This window comes from Mchenga conophoros, linkage group LG12 (assembly GCF_057382185.1).
Source record: "Mchenga conophoros isolate Kocher_MC1m ecotype Shallow Benthic linkage group LG12, M_conophoros_male_GT1.1, whole genome shotgun sequence".
Lineage (NCBI taxonomy): Eukaryota > Metazoa > Chordata > Actinopteri > Cichliformes > Cichlidae > Mchenga > Mchenga conophoros.
Window position 1 is genome coordinate 22992635 of NC_140537.1, and position 27214 is coordinate 23019848.

Sequence of the window (27214 nt, forward strand, 5' to 3'; positions counted from 1 at the left end):
TGTCATGAATACATATGTGTTTAATGAATTTAATTAATTTAATTAAATTGATTAAATTATAATGAATCTTCTTTTAATCCCTCTTCTTTTATCTCTCTTTTTCCTTTAACGGTGCAAAAATAACCTTATGACAAAACTTGTACGTAATATATTATATTTTCTTTATTAGCTCTTGGCTAAAGTTACGCACTGTGTACAGGTGAAATATTTTCACATTTTTTCCATCTAATAACAGGTTGTTTTTATTAGATTTTTTTCCTGTTACAAAATGTTTTCACTTACGCCAACATCAAGCAAAAAGAAGTCTAAAGGTGGATCCAACCCCCCCCCTTTAAATCTCAAGGTAACAGTTTAAATCTTCAGAGACTCAGAAACCACATCCTAATGAAAAATGAGGAATATAAAGACACAAGCAAGCATGATGACAGACTAAATCTACTCTCTGACTGAAAAATCAGGGAGGTCAGACACAGAGTGCGAGCAAAGCATGACTTTCAGAAAAAAAAAGGACGAGTGATACCTCCGGATACTTACGAAAGGGCGATAATAGCGATAACAGATAATAGTGTTTGACAGCAGCGATATCCAATGCTACCTAAAAGTTTGAATTTTGATTCCAAGCTATTTATTTTGCAAGACATTAAAATTGAGAAAAACAAAAGGAGAAAAAAAGATGACTTATTCAGCAACTAAGTAATAAAATCAAAACGATAAGAAACTCATCTCAAATCCAAATGTTTTTTTAATAATCACTATTTTAAGAGAGAGAAGTCATTAAATCAAACCAATTACCCATGAGTGAAAAAAACAGCATGTAAGTCACAGAACAACATATTTGGGCTAAACTGAGGTTTCAGGTAACTTTTTTGTTTTTACATGTGAAATATATTAAAATTATAATGAACATTTATCACCTTTTGATAAGATTTTCCACTTATGACTGATATCAAATCAATACCACACAGTTAAGGTTTTACTTTCTTTTGTAATAACTTGATTTTTCTTAATAACCCTGCGTTTTAGACATTCTTACACGGGTTTCCAGCCCAACTCCCTCATAAAGTCAGTTCAATAGAATATGCTGCATTAGTTGCTCCTGTAGCTTAATGACCTTTATGTAACTACACTCTGCAGATTGGCGCTGCAACTTTGGGAAAGCACTTATCAAACTGAGTTGCACTAGTTAAATGTGATAGATAGCATGCTATAGCAAAGCATTAAGTAATGAGTACATTGGTGACTAAGTAGCATATGCACATTCTCGAGAACAGAAAGCATTTGCACATGTGAGCAACAGCATCACGTTTCAGCAAAACCATCCAACATAATGTTTACTTTTACTTGAGTTCCAGAAGCTATAAAACTTTACTGTCCTCTAAATCGGACGTAACTTTTGGTGACATTGCAAGTAAAAGGATGGTGATTGGCTGTAACGGCTGACTTAGATTTCAGGGTTTTAACATTGTTAAATATATTAACTTTTTCATTAACTTCTCAATGAATCAAAAGCAAGCTTAACCTGCTGACAAGATTTGTTCCTCTTACTGCACCTCCCCGCTCACTTTAGTCTCCCCTGAACATGAATCTAGCGACTGATCTGCACTCCACTGTGCTACACAGATAGCACAATCCATTTTCTAAGGTTTATGTGTGTCATTAATGGTATGGTACCCACACTTGGCCTGGTTCTGTGTTAGTCAGGGGGTTATTTAATAGAGTAATAAAATGTGCACTGTCACACAGATAGCCATCAGGTTTAGGTTTACGTCTGGGGAAACATATCTGCCTCCATCTCTGCAGCTCAGGCCTTCATTTTTCTTGCAGTGATGCTTTTTCTCCCTTGTTTCTCTGTTTATCATTTACATTTCTCCATCTGCATGCAGTATGCTAAAGCAGAGTAGAAGGTCCACAATGCATAATGTGAATCGTAATATAGAATATAAAATACAAAATGCTTATATTATACACACTCCTACACAATACAGCAGGTTTGAGTCTTTTAGTTTTTTTTTAAATTATTATTATGAAGTGTACAACATACAGAATACAGCAGGATTTTAGTCTAAAACATTCTTGTTGTCTTATTGTGATGCTGTGTTCTCAAAGAGCTCTCCCTTATATTCCTCCCTACATAATAGATACTGCATAGTCCATTCACATTGAACTGAAGTCAGCCTCAGCACCTGTTCTTCCTAAAACGCTCCTATTATGATAATTCGCAGGTTTATATTTTTATTTCAGTAGTGCTACAGTTGTGTTTCACTCTTTGTCTTAATTCCTTGCTTTAGCTCTTATTCTTTTGGAGCATGTGGCTCCAATAGAACAAAACAAAAAAAACAGAGCTTGGACACTGCTAGCACAGGCGCCCACACAAACGCAAATCAGGAGATGAAGCATCGCTGAATATGTTTCCAAACCAACTTCATTCTAAACCAAAGACTAGAAAATATGGTGAAGCATATCTGCCCTTTGGCTTCACCTGCACAAGTGCTGAGGTAGGTCTCCCCTGCAGAATTGGTTTTCCCTTCGTCGGGAGCACGTGCTGGGTTCTTCAAATCGCGAACATTTTTCTTGTAAAACAAAGGGGGGCCCAGCAAAAAAAGTTTGGGAACCACTGCATTAGTGTAACTGTACTCTTATAATTTAAGCATAGTTCACAATATAAACTTAACACTGCTTGATCAAACAGGGTACCGATCCTTATCCTAATGAGGACACACACAGGGTGGACTGGTCAGTTAGCAAAGCTGGAATATTTCCTGGTGGCATGAGGGTTGTTTTGGCCTGCTGTGAAAAGTCAACTTGATCAGTAAACAGTTTACAAACCGCAACCCTCTCAGCCACACACTCTCCAATCCTCATGGCACACAGGTGTATTAGCTAATGACACGTAAATGAATGTAAGTCAGCAATCCCTACTCACTACAATGCAGACAACATGTTGATCGGACAATAAGGAAAAGTGGAGGAGAGAGATAGAAAATAAAAAAATATATATTTAAAAAACAGATTAAATGCTGAAAAACAAATTCCATTTAGTGCCCAGATCAGGTGAAAACATGAGTTTTACATGACTGATCTCAGTGAGTGTGTGTACGAAGCAGCCTTAATATCATTGACCAAAATTTTTGAGGAAAAAATTCATGAGGAAAAAAGCTTTAATGAAATGTATCGAAATTTCCATCAACAAATATAAACCAGATGTAAATATTCTGGAGAGACAAGATCCGATCAGAACAAATTAAGTTTTGTGAAAAGGAAGGACAAGTTGGGAAGTGCTCCCTGTTTCTCATGAAATCACGTCACATTTGATGTTAGTGAAAAAAAGATGCTTTGTAAACCACGTGAAGCAACTCTCACGGGTAAAAACACAACAAACTCTTATACTTCATACTTTAGTCAAATAAAATATACTTTTTAATGTAATCTTATGATATTTATTTGAATACAACTAGAGTAATAAAACTATAAGATGTTTTAGTGAATGACTAAATGTATGACTAAAACTAAATTTGCTGTCAACATGAACACTGGTGAATGGATCCATCATCCATCCATGATGGAATTTATGAAATTTATTTGAGTAATAATAATAATAATTTTCTTTTTTCCTCCCAAAACCTCTAAAAGATCTCACAATGATATAATTAAAATGAAATCTTTTGGTCATAATAATTTGATAATGAAAACTGGATATCAGAACAACAGCTGGATTATAGACAATTAGCAGTGTGATGGTTTCCATGTCCAGAGTTGTCTATATGTACTGTGTAGGTCATTATTGTCTCCAACTGACCGTGGTCTGTATTCATCAATACCAAAGTCATTTTCACAAATGCCACTCTAATCTGGGTTATGCATTCCTGCATTGTTGACTATAACCCTTTGCCACATCTAAAGAGGGGTTTCCCCTCCTCATGTGGAAAGCGCATGGTTATTCTGCTGGTTCTGAAATTCTTTGGTAGTGCTTTGAATTCATGGCAAATCAACATACTGAATATTTTTAAAGGAGCTCATTAAATAAATGTAATCCACTATTCGATTGAACTCTGCCCTTAATCGCTGTTTCTATAGTTCAAAACTCCAGTAAAGGTTTGAATGTGATCACCGAGTTCTTTATAAACCTTTGAAGAACAAAGAATCTGTAGTCTTTCTTCGAATTTGTCCAATGTATTATAATATATTTGGATAGTCATCCAGCGCTCTAAAGAGTGACTTCCTGCTTAACTTCCTGTGTTAGAAAATGCATACATGTGAGTTTTAATGAGTGAAAGAATGAATTTTGGTTTGCAGGCCCCTCATAGACCTCGGTGCATTGTGCTCTTCACTGTCACAGTCTTACCCTTTAGTGCAATAAAAATGATGAAAAATCTAGAATGTTCTTGAATTCAGCCTAAAATCGATTTTTTTTCTCAATTTTTGCCCATCGTGCAGATAACTGAGGAACTTCCAAACTTGTTTTTTTTTTTTTATTCAGTTAATGTTCATCATAGGAACTCAAATGGCAAACTGAAAGGGTGTAGGCTGAGCTTATATAACACCTACCTCTGAAAGTGTATTCAAGTAACAACCAAACTGTTTGTTAGTGACTGTAATGTGTTACATGGTGATGCAGATCATTAATGGAAGAAAAGCGGGGACTGCCAAGAAGGCATTTTATGAGCAGCGACAACACTAACATGATGTGTTAATAATCTGTTTAGACTAAAAAAAATCTAAAACCAACAAAAAAACCGATGTCATTTCTAACCAAACACAGCTCTGTTTATTATTGCACGTGGAAGATTAACATTAGAATAAATGTACTGCAAACTAACCAACAATTACGCCCACAACATTAAACAAAATGAGAACATAATGGCTCTGTATAATTTCCTACTCATTGGAAACTGTCTGAAACTCATTTTTCTCTGTATATGTTTTATTGTTTTTTAGTTTATTTTTGTTTTTTTGTGAATAAAAATCACTCATGCGTGAATCAACAAAGGATTTGCAGTTAAGTCGAGCAGCGTTGTTATTACTTGCTTTGTTGGGGAGATTTTTCCGTTCTACTCTATTGATAGTTTTTATATATTTCATTATATCCATTAGTCTTTTTGTGTTATTCATCATGACTGATCATTTCCCCTGATGCTCTGAAATATTAATACGGGCCTCTTGAACTGCCGCGCAACATCTCTCCTTTTATGTTTGTTAACCGTACGTGTATTTGTGTGCGTTCATTGGCGAGACAATGAGGAACAAAGTGAAGGGCAGTCACTTCAAAAGGGCACCAACAGGGTTGAATTAAATAGAAAACAGGAGAGAAAACCCATGAAAGAGCAGGAAAGGAAAGCCTCAGACTGAGTCTTCCTGTCACTGGGAGGAGGGGGTCATCAAATATTAAGAAAGTCGTGTTTACAGTGGATCAGTCTGAAGACCAAACATGCTTTCTAAGTTTTTTTTACCTACACCTAGTTGCTGCATTTCTCTCTGTCATCGGCTCATTCTGTGTTTTGTCTTTGCTGTCAGTGGCTTCGTCATCAGTCTTTGTCTTCTTTCCTGCTCCCTTATCTCTCTCCCCCTCAATCTCTCTCAATCGTTCTCACCTTCCTTCACTGTCTCTAAGCCCGCCTGCCTGTCTCCCTCAGTCTCTGTCTTATAAATATGCATTATTTCACCTCGACCACTGTCTGAGTGTTCCAGGAAAGCCTCAAAAAGACGAGGAAAAAACACAGCAGAGAGGAGGGATGTGTGTTCTTTGTGATGACCTCCCAGAGGCTGTGGTATCCATGGCAACTGCACGTTGAAAAGAAGGCATTATGGGATTTTGATGTAGGAGGAGCTTACGTGAGTAACCCCGCCCACTCGCACCTTACACAGGGAACCGTATCGTTGTCTCTGCTGTCATGGAAAAAACTCAAGAACGCTTGTGTCTAAGTACATGTGATGGTTCTCTCCTGGCCAGCTCAGATACAGTAAAGCCAATGACATGTAGGTTTAAGCTAAGTATTTTTTGTGATGGTGCTCATGTCGAATAAAAACCCAGCAGGAAATATGATAGTAGTACTTCTTCAACGTGCAGTTGTCAAGTCACAAAATTCCCAATGGCCACATACTGACGTTTTGTTAGAACAACAATGAGGAAGTAAAAAAGCCTGCAAAAGTCTGTGTTAACATTCGATTAATCTCGCAAAGAAGATTTGTACATATTCATATGCAAAATCCAAAGTAAAAGGCAAGACTTTTGGCATCACAGGTTAGATTCACCAGCCAGGGTTGAACAGGCTTTGCTTTCACACAGGTAAGCAAACAATGTGGGCAAAATCGGCATGATGATTTTGCCTTTTATTTAATTTCTCTTCACTAATATGCACTCATGCTACAGTATTGTTTGGCTTGTCCATGCTATTGCTTACTGATATATTTAATCACATTGAGAAAAGTAAAAAACGGGCAACAGATGTTGTTTAAATGTTAAAAAATGGGTCACTTTAGCCCACTGCAAAGTGGTTGCTAAGCAACATGATAGTGTTGTAGTATATCATGCATAATTTAGCCTTTGTGGATATAAATGAGATGTTATTGTCTTGAACTTAAAACAATGGGATGCTTTAATACTGCATTATAGGAGCTTAAATGCTAAAAAGTGTCACTGTTGCTAGGTCGTCGCTAGACAACACGAGGACAGCATAACATCTGATATAGATAAGAACCTTAAGGGGCCTTTGTTTCAAATTTTTTCTAGATAATGATCCAGGGAGAATTTGCAGACAAAGAAACAAACAAAAACAAATAGTTTGTGTATTACAGTAAGTTTTATAAATGAGCAATTATTGGCTGTTGTCCTCAGAGACTAAGTAGGGTGGTGTGATGATTGCGTAAACTTTCTCGTTGAGCCATTAATGACATAATCTCTTAACCAGAAGATATGAAGTCTCAGCTTATGTAAGCATGCAAACTTTAGATCATCATTTTATTTGTTTCTACTTGCTTTTGACTTTTGACTTTTCAGTCCCTGTGATGTTGCAATCAGTTCTACACAACTATACAAATAGGACTGGGTTAGCTTGCACACTTTCACAACAAGTTCAAAGGCAAAAAACTTTGCCCCATCAACTTCTTGGTAACCAATGCAATATGTGAATGAGGTCTCTTTCTTTGTAATAATAATATAGTAATAATGATATAAAAGGTACAATGAGGCCATGTACATGAGCAATGAGCAGTTGAATAATTTGTGTTACATCCTCTCAGTTTTGTCTTGATGCACATTTGCTTAATCACGGATAACTGTTTCACTGTCGCCTCTCCAGGTGCTTCACAAGGTCGATACTTGTCTCTGAAGAAAAAAAACCACCCACTACCCAAAAAAATTACTCAGAGATTTGTCAGCTCTGCTTCACTGCCCGTGTTCCTCTACAGGCCGTGTCAGCAGCGTAAAACAGTCAGGCATGAAACCTTAATTTTCTTTCATCCTACACATTTGGCCATAAAATCAGTTTAGGGGAAAATGAATAAATGTGCTGTAGCGTTGGAGTCGAGCCCCACCCACGCACCCATACGCCCACACACACACGCACACCGAGCCTGTGTGGAAAGGCTCAAGGTTTGATTTGAGGCATCCTGTCTGTCTCCTGAAGCGCCTGTCAGGTTCATTGTGTAACAGGGGATTCAATGACGTCATCACAGCCCCTTCAATCCTACGCCTCTGCATCTATTTCCCTGCACATATACACGCACACACACAGGCATGGGGTTGTGGGGGGGGGGCTCCAATTCCTCTATGACTCATCTTCACTTGTCTGACGCAAGAGCATGACTGGGTCCCTACACTCTACACGTCCCCCCACACTCACACACACACCTCTGTCTCTCCTGGATGCTGAAATACGGCTGAATCACTATGTTTTACCTTCCACCCCCCTATGCCTCTATTCTGGTTTTTGTTTTTCTCCTGTCTGTCTACCTCTCTGTCCTTTTTTTTGTCATTTTACTCTGATACGCTGCTCTGTGGTCGTCTTAAGCAGTGCCGTATGCCCCTGTATCGCTCTATTACTGCCTCGTCTCTCTTTTTGGATATTTATTTGTGTCTTGTTTTCTTCTTTCCTGGCATCCCACTCCTTCTCCTCCCTCTTTCTCTTCTTCTCCTGCTACTCCCCCCCCCTTCTCCCTTATTTCCAAGCCTTTCTCTCCTTTCATCGCTTTGCCACCCTCCTGCCTCCATCTCCCACACTTACATCTTACTCCTTCTCCAACTCTATTTCTCCACTACTGCTTCAGCATACTAAACAGAACTTCTCTGATTACTTTTCTTCCTGAGAAACGTTGGAGACCCAAGTAAGAGACCCACCGCCACTGCCCTCTGCCGTTACCATGACTACAGCCACAGCACTTAGCTTTATTGAGGAGGGGTGAAAGGAAGGAGGAGGAGCGGGGAGCTTGCTGTGTGTCGTCACACAGAGATAGCACAAAAAAATGCCACAGCAGCAAACCAATTTGATGCCAAATATAACCTGTTATTTTGATTTTATGTCAACAGTCATTATCAAAGACCTCGAAAAAATAGCATTTTTTTATGTTCTTTTAAAAAAGATTCATTCAGGCAACGTGGCATTTATAGTTTTGTGGGGTATCAGAAGCTTTCTGTGAGGAAATCACAGACTGTATATAAAGGATGGGCAGGAAGCCTTCAGAAAAGGAACATATTTTGAATGTAGCAAGCTTGGTTAGTAAGTTATACTCATAAAGCGTACAGCTTCAATCCACAGACACAGATATAGCAAGGCTCATAAACATTTGGATAATAATACTGCAGTTTTACCCTTAATTCAAGTAATTTACCAAAAGCATTGCACTAACTGTTTAAAAATAATAATTTCCCCCAGGGATCAATAAAGTATTCTGATTCTGATTCTGAAAATGACCATTTTCATACTTACGCTCACATTTTTTTTAGTGGTTCTCCATACATAATCAAAGAACCTGTTTATTTTATTGTGCAAGACACAATGAAATAAACAGGTTGTGTTATTTGCTGTTATGGCACTTAATCTTCTTATTTATATTACTCTTTTTGTGCACAGCACTTTGTGCCTTTGCTGGCAAATCAGTCAGTCACACAAGCCTTTCAAATTTAGCCATATTCCCTAAAACTGACACGGATTTATCAATGAATTCGAAGCTGGATTTAATACATGTTTAAAGTTACAATTTTTATAACATGGTTAGCACCATCTTGTGCCAGTACAGAACGAGACGTTGGTTGCAGCTAATTGATTTACATTAGTTTATGTTTGCTAACTCATAAGAGAGCCAATATCTCAGTTTGTAGAGCACTTTGTAAAAAAAGAAATCATCATACAGATGGGAAAATAGGTAACAGACAAATGCAGTTTGATGCAAACTGCATTTCGTTGCCCTGTACCTGTGCATGTGCAATGACAATAAAGTTGAATTCTATTCTATTCTGTTCTATTAATGTGGGCAGCCTCAAGTGGCCACTAAAGGAACTGCAGTTTCTGGCACTTCTAACTTGACTTCATTTTTTTTTAGCCCCAGTAGTTGCAGACAATTTTAATATTTTTAATGAGAAACAGGAAAAAAATATCTTGTGTTTTCTTATATCAGCATGCCAATACAGTGCATATACATTACAATTTATACCAAAGTACATATGTGTAATTATGCATGTGGAACGTGTGAAAGGAGAACAAACTGCAAAGACAACTCTCTTTCCCAGCAAGTTAGAAATATAGATTTTCATAACTACAATGAGCATTTCTGTTCAAGATAAATTATTACTGCAAAATTACCGTCACTGAATGATACATCCATCAGTTGTATATTATTATCTTTCTGAAATTTTAAACGATTGTCTAGCCATTGAATGCCTGCAGTCTTCTACCTCTTTCTCTCTCCTACTCTGTCATTGTCAGTTGTGTCGCTTTGTCAGAGAGAATGAGAGAAAGGGCAGGAAAAATGGACAGTCCAACTACCTATCAATCAATACAACTGATTAGATTTTGGCCTTTTGGAAAAGTAACAGATTATCTGCAGAAAGAAAAACACACACTTTCAGTTTTGTTTTGTACCCCTGAGTTATCCAAGCACAGCAAGAAAAGCTGCTAAATATCCCTGCAGTACACAAAAATGCTCAAAAACACTGAACATGGATCTTTTTAAATGCATTCCTTTCACCTGTACTTTTTTAGTTACTTAAAGCAAATGTAACACCCCACGAACTCACCTAATCAAACATGCTAACCATTTCCAACTCCTTCTGTTGAGTTAACCTATCCCTGCGAGTGTCTTACTCAAACCCCCACGTCCATCAGTCATGCCCATGCAGGGGAGTAGCAGAGAGGCACCCATGCAGCAGGGAGGGAGGGGAGGCTGAAAGAAAGGCCTGAAAAGATATCGACACATACACCTACCCTGTAGTAGTCAGTGCTGTAGACATCTCTTGACATGCCAAAGTCTCCAATCTTTACCAGCAGGTTCTCACCCACCAGGCAGTTCCTTTTGGACAACAAACACAGTGAGACTCAATAAAGATGTTTCACATTGCTGAGTTAAAATGAAGGGTGTTAAACTACAACCATATATCTTATTATATGGTTATTACCATGACTGTTTTACTGATTATCTCTAGCTGATTATTTACTGGTTCGGCTAATAGCTACAGTCCTCCTTGTTAGATGTTTTTAGGTGGTATTAGCGATTGTTCGTACTCAGTCATTATGAGTTTTAAATAAATTCCTCAAGGATCAGAATAAAAGTTCCTGTTTAATGACACATCTGGCATCTGTTAGGAACAAGCAAACACGATGTGCATTAACAGAGTATTTTACAAACCTTGTGGCCAGGTCACGGTGCACAAAGTGTTGTGATGCCAGGTAGACCATGCCAGATGCTATCTGCTGGGCAATGTGAAGCATTTGAGACTGGGTCAGCTCCACAGGTCTGGTGGTCTGGCCCTCTGCCATCAAAACTGCATCTGGACCATGAGCCCTGTGAGAAAAAAACAAGGGAAACAATGTATCATTTGTCTTTTCAGCCATGTATCAACCACGTACGATGTTTACATGTGTCCCTCTAATAGAGAGTATGTAGAAGATTAAGCTGGATTAGCACACGCAAGCTTCCTAATCTTTAATTCTTTGATCGCTCATTTTTCATAGAAACTCTTTAGAGAAAAACACATTTAAAATTTTGCCATTTTACATATTGAAGAAGAGAGTCATGCCTGAGGAACTTGTTGAGGTCACCGTGTTTCATGTACTCAAACACCATAATGAGCGGGTCGCTCTCCACGCACACTCCGTAGAAAGTGACAATATGCTCATGCTGAAGGTTCGTCAGCAGCTCAGCCTCACGATGGAAATCCTTCCTGGCATTTTCGCTGGCCTCTTTAAGTGTCTGCACACACACACACACACACGCACACACACAAGTGACATTTTAATAAAGTGACAAATCAAAACCTCACACATTATACCACATACACTTCTGCCAATTGGTCATTTTCATAGTGGATTCATTCTCCTCCAATTTATTTGGCTGACGTCCACTGTGTGAAAAAAACAATACAAAAGTGCATATAAAAGTGAGTTACAGCAACACGGCACAAACAGTGTGAAATTACTGGCACCAAACAAGGACCGATATGACAGCAGAGCAGGAAAAGGATGGAGACATTTTAAATAAATGCTAGCCATTACAAAGTACAGCACTGTTTACATTCATTATGTTTCCCTGTTCCCTTTGAAACTAATCTTTGTCTCCCTTCCATGAATCAGGAAATCTGTCAGGGAGCTTGTGTAATACAAGCATCCATGACAGAGAGTGTATGTGAAGTGAAAGTGAATGACTGTGTGTGTGTTTGGAGGCGAGTTACAGGAAATGAAAGTGATACGGGGTGTGTATTAATTTCACATATAAGAAGAAAAATATAGAAAAGTTTCTCTTGTCCTACATGAATAATTGATTGTCTTCCTACAGTATATGATAGAGATATACATGAGGTGTGAGTGTGTGGCGAGTGGCGAGTGTGCCTATGCACACACATCGCAGGTAGAACCTCCGACTACAAATACAGATCTACAGGAGCACTGACTTAGAAAAAGCAGAATGAGATGACCTCTGACCTTTCATCAAAAGCACTAAAATGGAAGAATATTAGACAGACTTCAACCTTAAGCACTTACATTCAACCAATAATGTACTGTGAAACAGAGGCATGGTCGAGTACACTGCAGACTGCAAGGTGATACTGCAAGAAGATGATTATTACAGTATAGATAGTGTATATGAATGCCTGTGCCCCTGTCTCACCATGTAACTTGAGAATATGCATAGGATATGTGAGTTGACTGACTTTCCTCAGATGTCTTTGCAGGACCTTTCACTGTTATATTTAATGTTATCAGTTTATTGTTCATAATTAATAGAATTAATAATGGCTAAAAATGAAGACTGACGCTGTGTAGGTCAATGAAAAGCTATTAAAACCAGCTTTGAGGTTTCCAGTTATTTTTATTGGTGTGGTTTTTCATATCAGTGCAGTTCTGAATGTTTGAAAGCCACAAATAAACACAGCTGTTCCTCACTCTGAAAGAAACCAGCAGGAGGTAATAAGAGGCGATGAATATGATGCTGAAAGCCCAGACTTTGTTCTTAGCATGGTTTAGAACTTATCTGTAATGATCTATTAACTTATAATGAAGCTTTTACAATTTCTTTGCAAAAAGTGACTTCTTAAGAGATGCTCATAAAACATGGACAATTTTCCTCATTATCCCAGTTTGACTGACAATGACTCCCTGAAGTCTAATCTATGATGTACTGTACTGTGTGCTCCTTAAAAAAAGAGAAAAGAAAAAGAAAAATGAACTTAAAGAGGAAAAAGAAATGTTATTCACTGCACCGCTGGTCTCAATCAGTATCAAATGACCACTGCGACCAGTATTAATCATTGTATTGAGCCAAACATATTAATGTTGAGTTTAGGAAAAATACTGACTTTCCTGTGAGCCTGGGAGTATTACAAATCACAGTGTGACTTTCTGTACTGAAAGCTGCATTAATTCCCATGCTGAAACTCATAACACTGCACTGTTAGTCATCCAGTCTGAGCACATTCAGGTCCATGGACAAATAAAAAGCAATCAACAACCTCCAGCTCACAAATGTGGTGAGTCATATACATGCGTGAAGAGAACATTATTGAAAGTGCTCGAAGTTCATGACTGATGGGATGCAGGAGCGTGAATGTGTTTGCATGAGTTTGCCTGCGTGCATGTGCATATGCATATTGTTTTTATGTGCACTTGTTACAATTATCCTCTGATCGATGGCAACTCAGTGTTTAATATACAGTAACAGTAAAACTTGCTTCTGTATTATGGATGACGGATTGATTGATAGACAACCCTAAAATCCAGGCCCATTAAGCTCTATTAGTGTGTGTAGGTCATTGTAATGTGGTATACAAATGAGAACCTGTAATGTAGCATGACTCACAGAGAGCAATATAAGCATGGCGTGGTTTATCATAAAGAAAGTGCATTCCTCATAATCCATGTCCTTTCCCCTTTATTCTGTACAGTGGAATTACAGGACACAATAATTATAGCTGTTAAATGATGGAATCACCACATTTGCAGGATGAAATCACTGAGTGTTGAGGAAAGAAGTATTGAAACTCCTTGCAATTTGCATTTCTAAAACAAATACCTGTGCAAATTTAAATATGCAAAATAGTCTGCAGTTAAAAGAAAGAGTTTGAGGACCTTAACAAGCTGCTGCTACACCTGGCTGACTGAAAGGAAGCATGGCCCCCAACAAGAGAGGTGTCTACTCAAACAATGGAAAGGATTATACGACGCCTTGTATAAAATCTGTAGCAAATATATAGACAACATAGAATGACAGATGAGTTGTTTATTTCTAAGAAAGTTTAAAGAAAAAAGCAGGAAAAAGCTGAATGAACTTCATCAAACTGTAGCGATTCCATAATTTTTGGCCAGGGATTGAATTAAATACACTGACAACTCTCACAGGCAAATCAAATTTGTTTCTAAAATCCCGTCATTACAACAGATTCTCAGCACTCTTGTTTTCAAGTGATCAGATCAGATGTGTGTATCCTCCTGAGTGTTCAAACATCTCGTGGGATTTGATTTGCCTAGAAAACCTCGAGGAATAGTCTGCATTAATTTGATGTCTCCTTCTTTTAATTAAAAGCAGCTGGTAAGAAGTGACAACATATTTATTTGCAAACAGAAACGATCTTTATTTGGATTTCTACACTCTAAGCATCCCCTTCACGAGACTGTTTTTTTATTTTAGTTTCAAGTTATGCGATATGTATATGTACAACAATGGATGGATGGATGGATGGATGGATGGAGCTAGTACTGTTGAAAGTCTCTTTTCATCACCCTTCAGCACTTTGTGTTATTGCAGTGTATTGGCAGCAGGATCACTGACGCTGACGTATGCAGGTCGTCAATTAGTTAATTAAAAACAAATCTGCTGTCATTTAAAAAGAACATTCAATGGTGTACCTGCATACGTGGAAATCTGAGAATTGTTCATTTTTTCCCCTACATTTAACCAGATTTGACATGCAGCCAGCAAAATGAAGCATCGTGTTCTACAACCAAGAACTGTGCTGCTGTCCATGATTTCCAGGTCCGTGTTTTGAAGTGTGTTCAGTCTAAACCGACGCTAAGCTGGCAGCATACATCAGCAGGTGGTTCAGGGCTAAGCCGGGAGCAAACAGGAAATGTAGGAAGAGAAACGAAGGTGTAGGATTTGAGAAGAGGCAAGCGTCAGGATGACGACTGAGGAGAGAGAAAATAAAAGACTGCAGGTGAGAGCTGGAGGTGTGGAGGACAGAGGAAGTGAGGGGCAGAGGGGGCTCTTTCACAGGTCATGTATAGTTAATGAGAAGTTCTTCACCGTTCAGATCCTGTTTCTCTGCAGAACAGCAGAAAAAGAATCCTAGATGGAGAGACTGATGGACACATAGATGCGATGCTCCCTAGGAAACCATTCAATTTGACCCCGGAAGTCAGCGGTTTTTGAGTGTAATTCCACCTTATTCTTGCAGAGAAACCCATGAAAAGAGGGACTTTCTAACAATAGCACAGTAAATGGAGGCCAACATGGATTCTCAATACCGTGCTGACGCCATGTGAGGGATTTTATTTCAAAATACCATGGATCTATTTCAGGAACCAGTTCAATATTTTCAATGTATTTCATGTATCAGATGTCAATTCTGATACTGTGGAATAGAAAAATAATAATTTCACCTTCAATAATGCCATTTAGGAGCTTTATTTTGACATGATCAATTGTTCTGTAGGACCAAAGGAATTTAAAAATATCTCACGTTGAAACTTGACCCGTTTGTTTTACTGCACACAGGATACATTTTATTTACATTTCTGGGCTTTGAGTTATAAAAGCTGCAAAAAGAAGTTTGTGTTTTCAGAAACTGGAATCAATATGAAATTAATTAGTCTAATTCTCTGATTTATAAATATGTTTCTTAGGAATTTTAGGACTTCAACATTACCTTGACGGCCACCAGTATCTTCTCCTGGTCAGGTGAAAGGTTATAACACTCAGCCAGGAAGACTTTCCCAAAGGCTCCCTCTCCCAGCTCTCTCTTCAGCACAATGTTATGTCTTTTAATATGCTGGACAACTGTAGAATGAGAAGATGAAGAGGAAAACTTTTTAGTACAAGTTACAAACATGCATATAAATTGGGGAGGGGGGTAATCTTTTTTCCTCGTTTCTTTTCTATTGCCCCAAATGCTCAGTTTTAGGGAGCTTTTCTAATCTTAGCTCACAGCCCACCAACCTGCTGCTTAAACCTTCTGTTTGTGATGGGCAGCCAATAAGAAGAAAGCTGGCATAATGGGAGGGAAAAACAAGCCAAAAGTGCTTGTTCGGCCCAGAAAAAGATCAACTGTAAATCAAGCTGAAGTACACAAATAAAAACAAGGAGCTGGAAGTGATGATGGAAAGCAGGATTGATGCTTTGATCGCACGCCATTTATACTTTAATGACTTCAGCTCATGCAGTGAGTCAGTCTGGTGTCATTTGTTTTGTGGTGTTTGATTTCACTCAAAGAAGAGAAAACTGCATCATAAGACATCTGATTTTACACAAAAAGAAGACATTTGAATGTTGACTTGATAGCATGTGGTAATATAGCATCTTTGTAGTGCATATGTGGCAAAACTATTATTCTTGCTCTGTCCTTAAAGAAAATAAACATCTTATCAGACATAAACAATTAGCTCCATAGTTCTAGAAGTCACATGATAGCATGACTTTGTCACCTTGGATAACAATTGCGACCTAGCGTAGTTGTGCTTGAGAGCGGTATATTTGCAGTGCGCCCACTATGAGTTGCTGTAGTTCAAAAACTATCATCCAAACATTTTCTCCTATCACACATGAAGACACGTGGTAATAAATCCACACAGCGTCGTTGTAATAAACCTCCCTTCTTTTAAATTGTATTTTCTCCCACACGCTGCAGTAACGTCTGTTAATGAGTAAAAGTACAGAGCGCATAACACAGCCTTGATGAGGCATGAGGTCTGTAATATAAAGTGTGGCTTTTCTTTACTTATTAGTCTGTAATTACACTGTAAGAGCAATGTTCTCGTCACCGACTTTCTTTCAGCACTATTACCCAGTAAGTAGCCAGTATTTACAAGAGCAATTGAATCTATTTTTACTCTTCTCTAAAATGCCCAGTTGCTTCTTGTTTTCTGGACCTTGTGTTTGGAGTATCACATTGGAGTATCAACTGAAACTTGTCAGTTTTCTTATAAAATAACCTTTACTCTTATAACAATTTATCCCTGTTAATCCGAAGCTGTGGATTTTCCTCCTTTTTGAACAAAAAGCACAGCTGCAGGGCATGTTAACCCCCATGGTTTTTCTAAAGGGAAAATGATGTTAAAATAAATGGTTTCTGTCACTCACAATCCACATGCAGATACATTCCTCTACTGTTCATCCCTCATCTACTTTCATTTCGAAGCCAAAAAAAGGCTCATAACTGTATCTACTGTATATCTGGGGATCATTTTCTACTGCATACATATTTTATGTCTTGATTTATGTATCAAATAAATGCAAAAGTAAATAAGCAAATTCCTTCTTTTTTGTCTTCTACGACTTCAACACAGTTTTTACAGTAATGTAAATTTGAAAAACGTGTCTCTCTGCTTGCTTCATGCATCTAACCTCTTCCTGCCTTCTGCTCATCCACAGTTGGATCAGAGTCGACAACTCTGCTCTCTGTTGCTAAGTAACTCGCGAATCCACACCAGCTGATTTCTCAAAAAAAAAAAAAAAATAGAAAATAAAAAAATTGGCATCTCGCCGGTTATTGTACAAGGTTTTATCATGCAGAATGATTAACAGCCTCGTGACCTTACAATAACCTAGTTAAACCCCATCTTTTGATCGCCAGCCAAATGTGCTCCATGTCTGTCTGCATGCAGAGAAACACGTTATCCTGTAATACCTGTGCTCGTTTAGGTCCTGAATACAAATGCATACATACACACACGCTTTTAGACACACACACACACACACACACACACACACACACACACACACACACACACACACACACACACACCAAGAGCTGAGATTTATGTGTGATGTGATTAAGAGGTGCATTTGAAGAAAAGCTGTCCACTCAGAATATCACATTAAAGCTCAGCTAGACTCTCTGAAGAAGCTGCATCGATCGACACTGTAAGCTACTGAGGTCCATCCTAACCCAATACTGTAACTGCAGACCTACGGAGAAAAGAGAAACACACAGCTGGTCTGCATCAGATATTCAAAAGCATTAAATATGAGGTCAAGACCATATGATATTTTTGTTTTGCTTAAGGCATTTATACACTCATAAATTCTTGTTATGATACGTGATAGGCTGCATATTGTCTCCGTCAAATCCCGTCTTGGCCTTCATTTGTAACCTTTGTGAATTAATGGGAAGGAAACGTCAAATAAGAAAATGAATTAAAACATTTTAATTAAAAAGACTGCAGCTCGTTCAGTCCCATCTGTCCTGCGTTCAAAAAACCCCTAAAATGAACAAAAAGAAAATGTGGGTGGTTTAAGGAGGACAGCGTGTTTTCTATACTACAACCTCTCTTTTATTTTGATAGCTTGTGTGTGGAAGATTTCTGTGAGCTTCTATCGGTCAATGAAAAAAAGAAAAAACAACATACTGGGCTTTCTGTTAGGATGGTGGAAAGTACTCCAGATGCAGATTCTATGATACACTAAATAGACGTTTTCTTGTCCCCGGGCCTCAAATACAGGCTTCTGTCAGAAACCAGTGCCTTACACAGGGATACACACTGGGTGTCCTTCCGTATTGGTGGCTTGCAGCAATCTTCGATGCCAAGAGCTAGCGATGCTGTTTGAAAGAGCAACAAAGTCCACATAAGGAAGTTCTTTCTTCCATGTGCTGTGTGGTTACCCAGCAAAAGTATCATGGTCATGTTTGGGGAAAGATTTTCATTTCAAAACAAACAAGTCATGCATTGTACTGCAGACACAGTTCACCTTTTAATATTTTACTCAGATGGCAAGGGCCTAAACCCAATCAGCTTATAGTTTAGGATGGTTTTATCAAATAAGTCCTGTAAGCATCTGAATATGTGTTTACATGATGAAAAAGTGACGCTGCGGATCTTTTTCGTTTTTGCAAATCAGCAGCATGTGAATAACTTCTACCTTCTAAACCTGAATACATAATCCTGAGGTATCAGCATGAATAAAAGTCAAGAATATTTGTAAATTGTTTCATCATTTACTAATTATTTTATCATCTATTTCTCCTAAAATTGAGTCTTCATCTCAAATAAAAAAACCAACATGTCGCTGATCACCACAATTCCCTTTGCAACAACGGCGCACAATAAACTCACATCCCCACAAGAAAGCTACCCACCATTTAACCAGCTAATTACCTCACCGCACTATTTTCCTACTGCAGTTGTCTAATAAGCATTCATCCATGAAAATGCCTTGCACCACTTCTCCTTAATTAACATCCTCAAATAGCAAATAAATTGATGTTTGCAGACCAGTGCTTCCCGTACCGCTTTTTTCCCCTCCTTTCTTTTCTTTAGTCTTTGACAGGAAGATGTGGTTATTCGCACAACCTTTTCCTGCAATTTTCTTTTTTGTGTCTTTTTTGGTTAGATTTCCAGTGTCGTCGCATCTATTTTGCATGTATTCAAGCATTAGCATTTATTGTCTATCAAGAGCGTAAAAGAATAAGTCCTTTTATTTCTAATGGCCGTATTTCAGTCATTAAATAATTGTGCTTTGCAGCTGCTTTCCTTTTGCCAAGTTTACAATCTGTCTTCCACCTCACTTTCATTGTTACACTGTGTCTCCACATGCCGTGCGACATATCACACCCCTTCTCCTCAATCAGTATCCTTAATTAAGATCTACTAAAATATAATTCCTCATTTACCAGACTTAACACACTTACTCTCTGATGTTTTTCCTAATTAGTACCCGTTTTCCATGCTTATCATATTCACTCATTTTCCCTCATTTGCATTCTTCCATCTATTCTCATTATCTTACTCTCACTTTCCTTATTTAGCGTTCCTCTGTTTCACCATTTATCTCTCCCTGTTGCTGTTCCTCTCGGCTGCTAAACCTATCAGTTTTTAATCAGCATCCTCTAAGTATTAACATCCAGGCACAGGTTCTTCCCCCGTTCTGTTGCTCCTTTAGTTTTTTTCCATTAACTGTTTATGACAGGGTTTACAATATTAACATCAAGAAGAATAATATTTCCCATCGACCCCCTCATCTTCCACCTTTTTTGCCCTCCTGCCTTCATTTTTCCACCACATCATTTAGAGTCCCATCACACCTATCCTTCATCAGCATCTTATGAACTCCCAAATAAATTAATGTCTGGGGACATAATTATTCTCCGTTTGCCATCTGTTTCATATTCCGTTCTTCTTCGTCTCATCTTCCCAAATTCTTTCCATTGCGTTGAATGCAGACATAAAACAGCTTGAACAGCTTGGAAAAACTGAGTTCGGTACTTTGAACTGAGCAACAGGATAAGTCAAAGACACAGTCGTGTTTGACAGATGCTTTGAGAAGAGGACAACCAGAAACGTCAAACGTTCTTCAGTAATGTCATGGCACTGATTTTTCCTGACTCTGCGCCCTCATATCAGCAAGCGTAGCTAATTGTGACCTAAATTTTGTGCGTCAGCCTGTGTGTGTGTGCGTGCGTGCACATATGTTTTTTTGTAAACCGGTGTCTTCAAATACAGTCAGCACGTGTTGACTTGTGAATAACATTTTCCAGAGTGAAGTTAATCCCCATTCCCTGGATACAAAAAAATACAAAGCCCAAAAGACCAACTCGTATAGAAGCAGTGGAAGAATTGAGAGGTACTGAACACAAAGCCAAGAGGATGATGTAAGAAAGATGATGAAAGAAAAATCACTTTTTCAACACTGCTACTGCAGATATTAATAACAAGTCCTCTAAAATCTCTATTTGAGCTTAAACACTACAATGAAAAGCTTAGACACTTTTGGTGTTTATGATTTTACTATTGTGACCCTACATGAGCCTACATGACCCTATATGTGACCCTACACATATAGTTGGATCCAGCAAGCGCTCAGTCAGCTTAGCTTAGCTGCACAAAGGCAAAAAATGGTAAAATAACTAGCAGCCAGTCCTCTGCCTCTCATTTACAGTCATTAACATTTCAGTTTTTGTATAAATGTACATTATTGAGTTTTGCAGGTGCTGGTGGGCACGTGTTTCTGCCTTGGTCCTGGGGTTTTGTGTTGTTTTGAGGTTTTATATCCTTAGCTAATATGAGTTTTGGGGTCCCTGCTTGGTTGTCATTTGTTGCTTTATATTCATGGTTTTTAGCTTCAGAGTTTATTATTATTATATTTTTGTATTCTGATTCTTGTTTTGATTTGTCATTCTAGTGATGATTATGTTTCTGGGATTTTGAGCCTTAACTACCGTTCCTGCCTTTATTTGTTTTTCTTAATGTCTTTTGTTAGATTCTCTGCCTTCTCTTTCCTCTCTGATTTGTCAGTGTCATTATACATGGTTGCTCTCTATAGTCAGCATTTTTAATTATATAAAAATGTCAACTTAATAACTTGATATTTGAAGTTATTTTCTCAAAATTTAGAGGCCTAACCCTAAATTTTGACATATGGAAGGGCTTTTGGTTTTTGGGTTTTTTGTCCAGTGGCAGAAACGAGTTCCCATAGTTGCCCCTGAATAAGCTAAGCTTGTTTTAATCTTGTTGTTTATTTCCTGCTTCACTTTTCTCTTGTGGCTTTATTTGTGTTTTCTTCCTGCTTGTCTAACTGTTACCACCTGTATTGATTACATACACCCAAATCATCCCTTGGTGTATAAATAGCCCTGTCATCCCCATAATCTTTGCCACAGCATTTGACCTTTTACCTCACTTAGTCTATTGCGTGTTGTCTTTAGCCTTTGCAATCAAAAAAACTGAATCAGCCACAAGTGGCTCATGAGCTCTAGCATGATTTGCTTCTTTTAGCTCTGGTATGTGTATGAGTCATCCACGAAAGTCTTGAATTTATGAGTGGCTTAACATATGCTGGGACACAGTCACACACAAACCTACACTTTCTATTTTCCCATTCTCCCATCAGATCTTACGGCAGCAGCTTCAAGGTCATTCACATGAGAGCAAGAAGAAATTTATTTTATAGCTTGTAATCAACTGATAAATCTTTAGTTCTACATCAGAGTTGATTGGGGTCCATGTTAAAGAGAAGTGAGTTTTTTTTTTCCGCTACATACTTAGATTTCTTCCATGTTTTAGTGTCTACTTTTTTTTTTTTTAGTATTCTTGTTACTATCCATTACCTGCTCTACTTTTCTCTTCCTCCCTGTCTGTCCTCACCTGTATTGATTAAATGCACCCAAAGCATCCCTTAGTGTATAAATAGTCCTATCCTTCCCCTTAGTATTTGTCACAACATTTATGTTCTCCTCTATCTCAGTTGTTTTTTCTTCCTTCATTGAATTGTGTTGATTTTTGGATTATTTATCAATTATTAAAGCTCACCATAAATTCCATAAATTATATGTATTTTATATACTGTGACAGTTTTTTTTTTGTTTTTTTTTTTATGGGGGGTGGGGGGGGTGCAGCCAGTCTAGCTGTTTCCTATTTTTTATGCTAATGCAAGCTAACAGTGAACTCACACCACCTTCATATTTATCATCAATCTTTAATATGCGGCAGCATGACTCTGTTCTTGGATCCCCTGCCTTGCCATGTGTATACTTTCAGGGAAACCACTACTAGCAATCAGTTGATTTGGCTGATTTACTGGGTTTTGCAGACTGAGTTTTGGCTCCTGGCCTGCCTGAATCAGTGTTCAATTATTCCTGAAATTTCAAACAATCTTTGCTGCCATGGTCTAGAGTGTACCTCTCTCTCATTCTTTGTGTATCTTGTAGTCTCCCCTGTTTGTTCTCTCTCTTTGTCTTGGCATGGCTCAGCATCCTGTTCACACTTCTTTCCTCAGTTGCACCTGTGATCCACTCTCCTATGAAGCCCTTCAGCCCATATGACTGACTCTATGCTCCAGTCCCTGCCAGAGTTTTTCCAACCTGGTAGCAACACATGTCTAGTTTTGTATTCTCTTGATCTTGTTTGAAACCATGTTTAACTGTATGCCCCTGTGTCTCAGGTTCACTGCCAGTTTGCCTTAGTCTCCTCAGTCTGCCACAACGTGTCAGTCTGCCACTTTTCAGTGAAGCCAACTCAACAGATCGTTGCCACCTTCAAGAAACTCCAGCCTGGGTCTCAACCATTCACAATTGGTCTTTAATAAAACAAGTTTGTGCATGGTTATCTGAATGGCGCAATTTCTGTCTTAGTGGTCCAAAAAAAAATGAATGACACTTTGACAGGGTTTTCCTGAAATTTGAATCTTCAAATTGAATCTCCAGAGAAGTTTAGTGGAAAGAAATGTGTGATATGATAGTCAATGTAGTGGGAGAATATGCTCATATACTCTTATACCTATTTTAGTTGTAAACCCAAATTTATGTATATGTGAGTGATTAGCAAAACATAAACACAACAGTTACCACCTTTTCATATCTGTGTGCTTTACTGAAGCTTCTTTGTAATGTTTGTGACCTGCTTTCCAACAATGCTAACTCTGCTAATATCATTATTTTTAATGAGGTGCTCACTTAAAAAGACAGTTGCACAACCGAAGCTTTGCAGCACACTAACATTTCCCATAATTACACGTAGATCCATCATCTCAGCAGAGTAATTGTTGCTTTATTGCTGCGCGAAAGAGGCCTGCGCGATCATTTAAGCAGAGACGTGTACCTGCTACTGATTCCTCCTGCATTCAATATTACAGGATGGTTAAGACCTCTCTTTAAAAAGAGTTCAGTTCCTGGCATTCAACCATGTGCCACTTTGCCAAACTGTCTCCATCAAAGGCTATTGTACCGGTCTGAAAAGGCGGAGTGCCAAATAATCGGTCAGATACTTTCAGTATTTATGCAGGCTGTCTGTGAGTCAAAGGCACACACTGTGTAATAGTTGTAATGGCTGTAATATATTAAAAATGCACATGCAGGCACATGCACATACACCACAGTGTGTTATTGACTTTCATTGATCCTAAGCGCTTTCATTCTTTGTCATTTGGCTGTAAATCCCAGTCAGTCTTTTAGTTATAATGCAGGACTGAAGAGGTCGACCTCCAGTCCCCCATTATTATACAACCTAAACCTTGCTCTCAACAGAATGAGCACACATGAACACACACACACACATACACAAATGCGTGGGTCCATAATTTACTGCAACACAAGGCCAAATCCTGGAGAAGCTTTTATAACTTGCCAATAATCATAATGTCATGTTGATGGACCAGGTCAATATCCTTGTGCATTTTCTGTCTGTCTATTTGTCTGTGGCTCTCTTTCTCTCTGCTGGGGCACAGCCACACACAAACATGCATATAATTAGACTTTCTATTTCCCATTCTTCCCTCAGATTTTATCAGCAGTAGCTCCAAGGTCACTGACATGACAGCGAGGAAGGATGTATATAGTAGCTTGTAATCAACTGATAAAAGTTTGATTCTAAATCAGAGTTAATCCGGGTCCACGTTAAAGATAAGTCAGATTTTTCTTTTACTTACATGTGTCAGTCTTGAGCAGGCTGTTTGTGCTTCTGAAGTATTGAGGGTTTTCGATCACTGGGATCTTGGTCATGCCGATGATTACTGCGTCAGGGCCCATCTCCGATGACGAAGGAGTGTTGCTGCCATTGGAGACGTGGTGAAGAGGAGAGGCAGAGTCATCGTCATTGCTGATCACTGAAGATGGTCCTAAGTAGGAGAGAAATGGGGATAAGCGGTGTTTGAAAAGCATTTCAGCTATGTGATCAGTATGAGGACGCAAGAGGAGTAATTAAAGCTGTTACTGGCAGGCAGCGAGGAGATAAAATCCCACAGACCCCCAAACCTTCCTAACATTAGAACTCTAGCAAGCTCTCTTTTTCTGTTTTTCATACAGCTATTTCTTGGTGGACAAGCAACATGAGTGCCTTCAAGAAAAGATTGGCTCAAAGTGTGCACTATTATCCCCATTTGAACCATTATCAAGTCTCAGCCCTTACTTTAGGCAAAGCTGTATTTTTCCTTGTGTCTGACTATTCTGGCTGCTCAGAACAACAGTAAAGAAGCTTGTGTTTACACGACACATCATTGCAGCTCCTTTGTTTCATGCGTAGCTCTGTCCGTCATTACAGCATTATTCACAACTGTAGTTCAAGCTGACTTCAGCACAAATTAAACAGTAGCTGCACTGATATGAACACAAGGCTCCAGAAACAAAGTGAATCAGAATCAACACTTGTAACCAACAAGTGCTGACCTGTGTTAGATGGTCGCCTTACTGCATATGTAAACTTTGTACATTTCTTTTTAATGTGAAAAAAATGCATTTTTAAAATTTTATTTCATGTCTCACTGACACCCAAAACAAGCACCCGACCACAGTAAGTTGTATTCTTAAATGCAGGGGTTATTTCCAGTCCGAGTCTCCACTGATTTTGAATTTCATACAGCTTTTTTTCTGAAACAGAGCTCCTCAGGGGTTGAAAAAAGCCTGTTTACTACATCTCCTGCTAGGACACTGATGCAAGTCAGGAGTAACTTGCCACACCCAACAGTATTTATCCAGGTAAAAAGAGGGTGGAGGTACAAATGGCAGACCACATGACTCCCCTCTGTCAGTAACAGATGTTTTAATCCTAATGTGCAACAGAGCTCTATGAGGTTAATTGACAAGAGCAAAGATACTAGGAAATATGAGGGGCAGAAGTAGCAGCTCCTGTAGTAACTTGGGTCATTTTGACTGGATGAAAACAAATTTGCAAATTTCTGCATGAAGAAAATGAGTGACTAAGCCGGTAAGTGCCCCATTAAGGGGGCCAAAATGGGAGAATACCATTAGGTACTTTATCAGCAGTAGCTGTTTTCTTTTTGTCAGTTTGAAAGCTTTTTTAGGTACGCTTCTGCAGCATTTAATGATGAAGTCAAGAAAAGAAGGCTAATATGAAGTGTATTCCTCCAGAGCAGGAAGGTAACAGAGGGAATTCATGTATGCAATAAAAAGCAGCAATCTAGGAGCTTGGTGGAAAAAAACAAAGCGACACAAAAAGTGGAAAATGCAGACGCAGAGATGGCACTATTATCTCGTTAAAATAAAAGTCTCAGGAGAATACGCTTCCTCTTTCACATTACTCAAATTTCTGAAAAGCACAAGATGCAGCATTAACATGAATTAACGGAAAACAAAGCAGAGGTGGGGTAGCGTGAGTCAGACACAGAGCCCATCCCTTTCACAGCAAAAGGGTTTGTTTTGGCAGCAGAATGGAGGCGTTATTAGTTTCTAATTAGGCCCGTGAAAATAGTCCAGGAGGTTTGTCTGTGACAGTAAACCCTCATCACATTTCTGCTAATTTTCTGTACCCATACTTAGTGCCAAAGCAAACAAACCTCTTTTTATTTTTCTTCTCACATAGACTGTAGCAGTAAATAGCAGCTGCATTTGCAAGAGCCTACAGGTACAGACTGATATTCACTCTGGGTTTCTTTTTCGCCTCACCTTTGACTCCTGCATATGCACCCTTATCTCTCACTGGAGTGTTTAATACTTACAATCAATATGTCTGCATACATCCATGCACTAGAAATGTAGTGGCCACTTTATTAAGCACAACTGTGAAATCTAATTCAATCCTACACAATAATAATTGTTTTTACAATCAACACAGAAAACTGGCTATTACAGTACAGCTCACACCTTTAACATGACAAGCAATTTAGTTGTAAATCAACTAAACAGGAGCATCACCTCAAGTCTTTATGCTGTGCTAATATTTGCTCTGAAGTTTATCTGACGACGCTGCGATTCTAGCAGAGTTACCAAATTTGCCCCTTTGTACCGCTATTGTTCTACTCCAGCCCAGCCAGCGGTGAAAACAGTCTCCACATTTTTGTGCTAAAACAACGGTAATTTGGTAAGAAAACATCTGATGTGTCTAAGGCAGAGTGCCATAGCCTCTTTGTAGTTCAGTTTTTTTGGCACAAATCTCATACAGTACCAAAACTGCTTTCTAAGCAATTTCTTCTTTATGGCCAGTATAGAAGAAACATGTATAGCAACCAGTAAAATACATACAAGATCATATAATTATATATCCACTCAACAGCTACTTTATTGATACACTTCTTGTTAATGCAATGATCTAATCAGACAATCACATGGAGCAACTCAACCCACTCAGGCATGCAGACATGGTCATGGTTGTTGGTACCAGATGGGCTAGGCTGAGTACTTAAGAAATAGATCTTCTGAGATGTTTCCACACAACCATCTTTCGTGTTTACGGAGAATTGTCTTAAAAAGAGAAAATATGCAGTAATTAGATCTCTGGGTGAAAATGCCCCGTTGATGCCAGAGGTCAGAGAAGAATGGCCAGACTGCTTCAAGCTGAAACAAGGCAACAGTAACTTAAATAACTGCAATAACTGCAGACTGTTACAGAGTTATGTGGAAGAGCATCTCTGA

The 27214-nt window shown here is 38.5% G+C and overlaps 1 protein-coding gene across 2 annotated transcripts in view; it reads right to left on the minus strand.

The window, feature by feature from the left end:
• Positions 1–27214, minus strand: part of ntrk2a (neurotrophic tyrosine kinase, receptor, type 2a) — a 107777-nt gene that overhangs the window by 9762 nt on the left and 70801 nt on the right. Inside the window, exons 14-18 of one of the 2 annotated variants that reach the window (XM_085294603.1) lie at positions 24277–24465; positions 15569–15699; positions 11228–11400; positions 10837–10992; positions 10410–10500 (exon numbers count right to left, since the gene is read on the minus strand). In XM_085294603.1, coding sequence (XP_085150729.1) covers positions 10410–10500; positions 10837–10992; positions 11228–11400; positions 15569–15699; positions 24277–24465 — 740 coding nt within the window. The remainder of the gene's footprint in view (positions 1–10409; positions 10501–10836; positions 10993–11227; positions 11401–15568; positions 15700–24276; positions 24466–27214) is intronic. The other variant, XM_085294604.1, reaches the window with a different exon arrangement.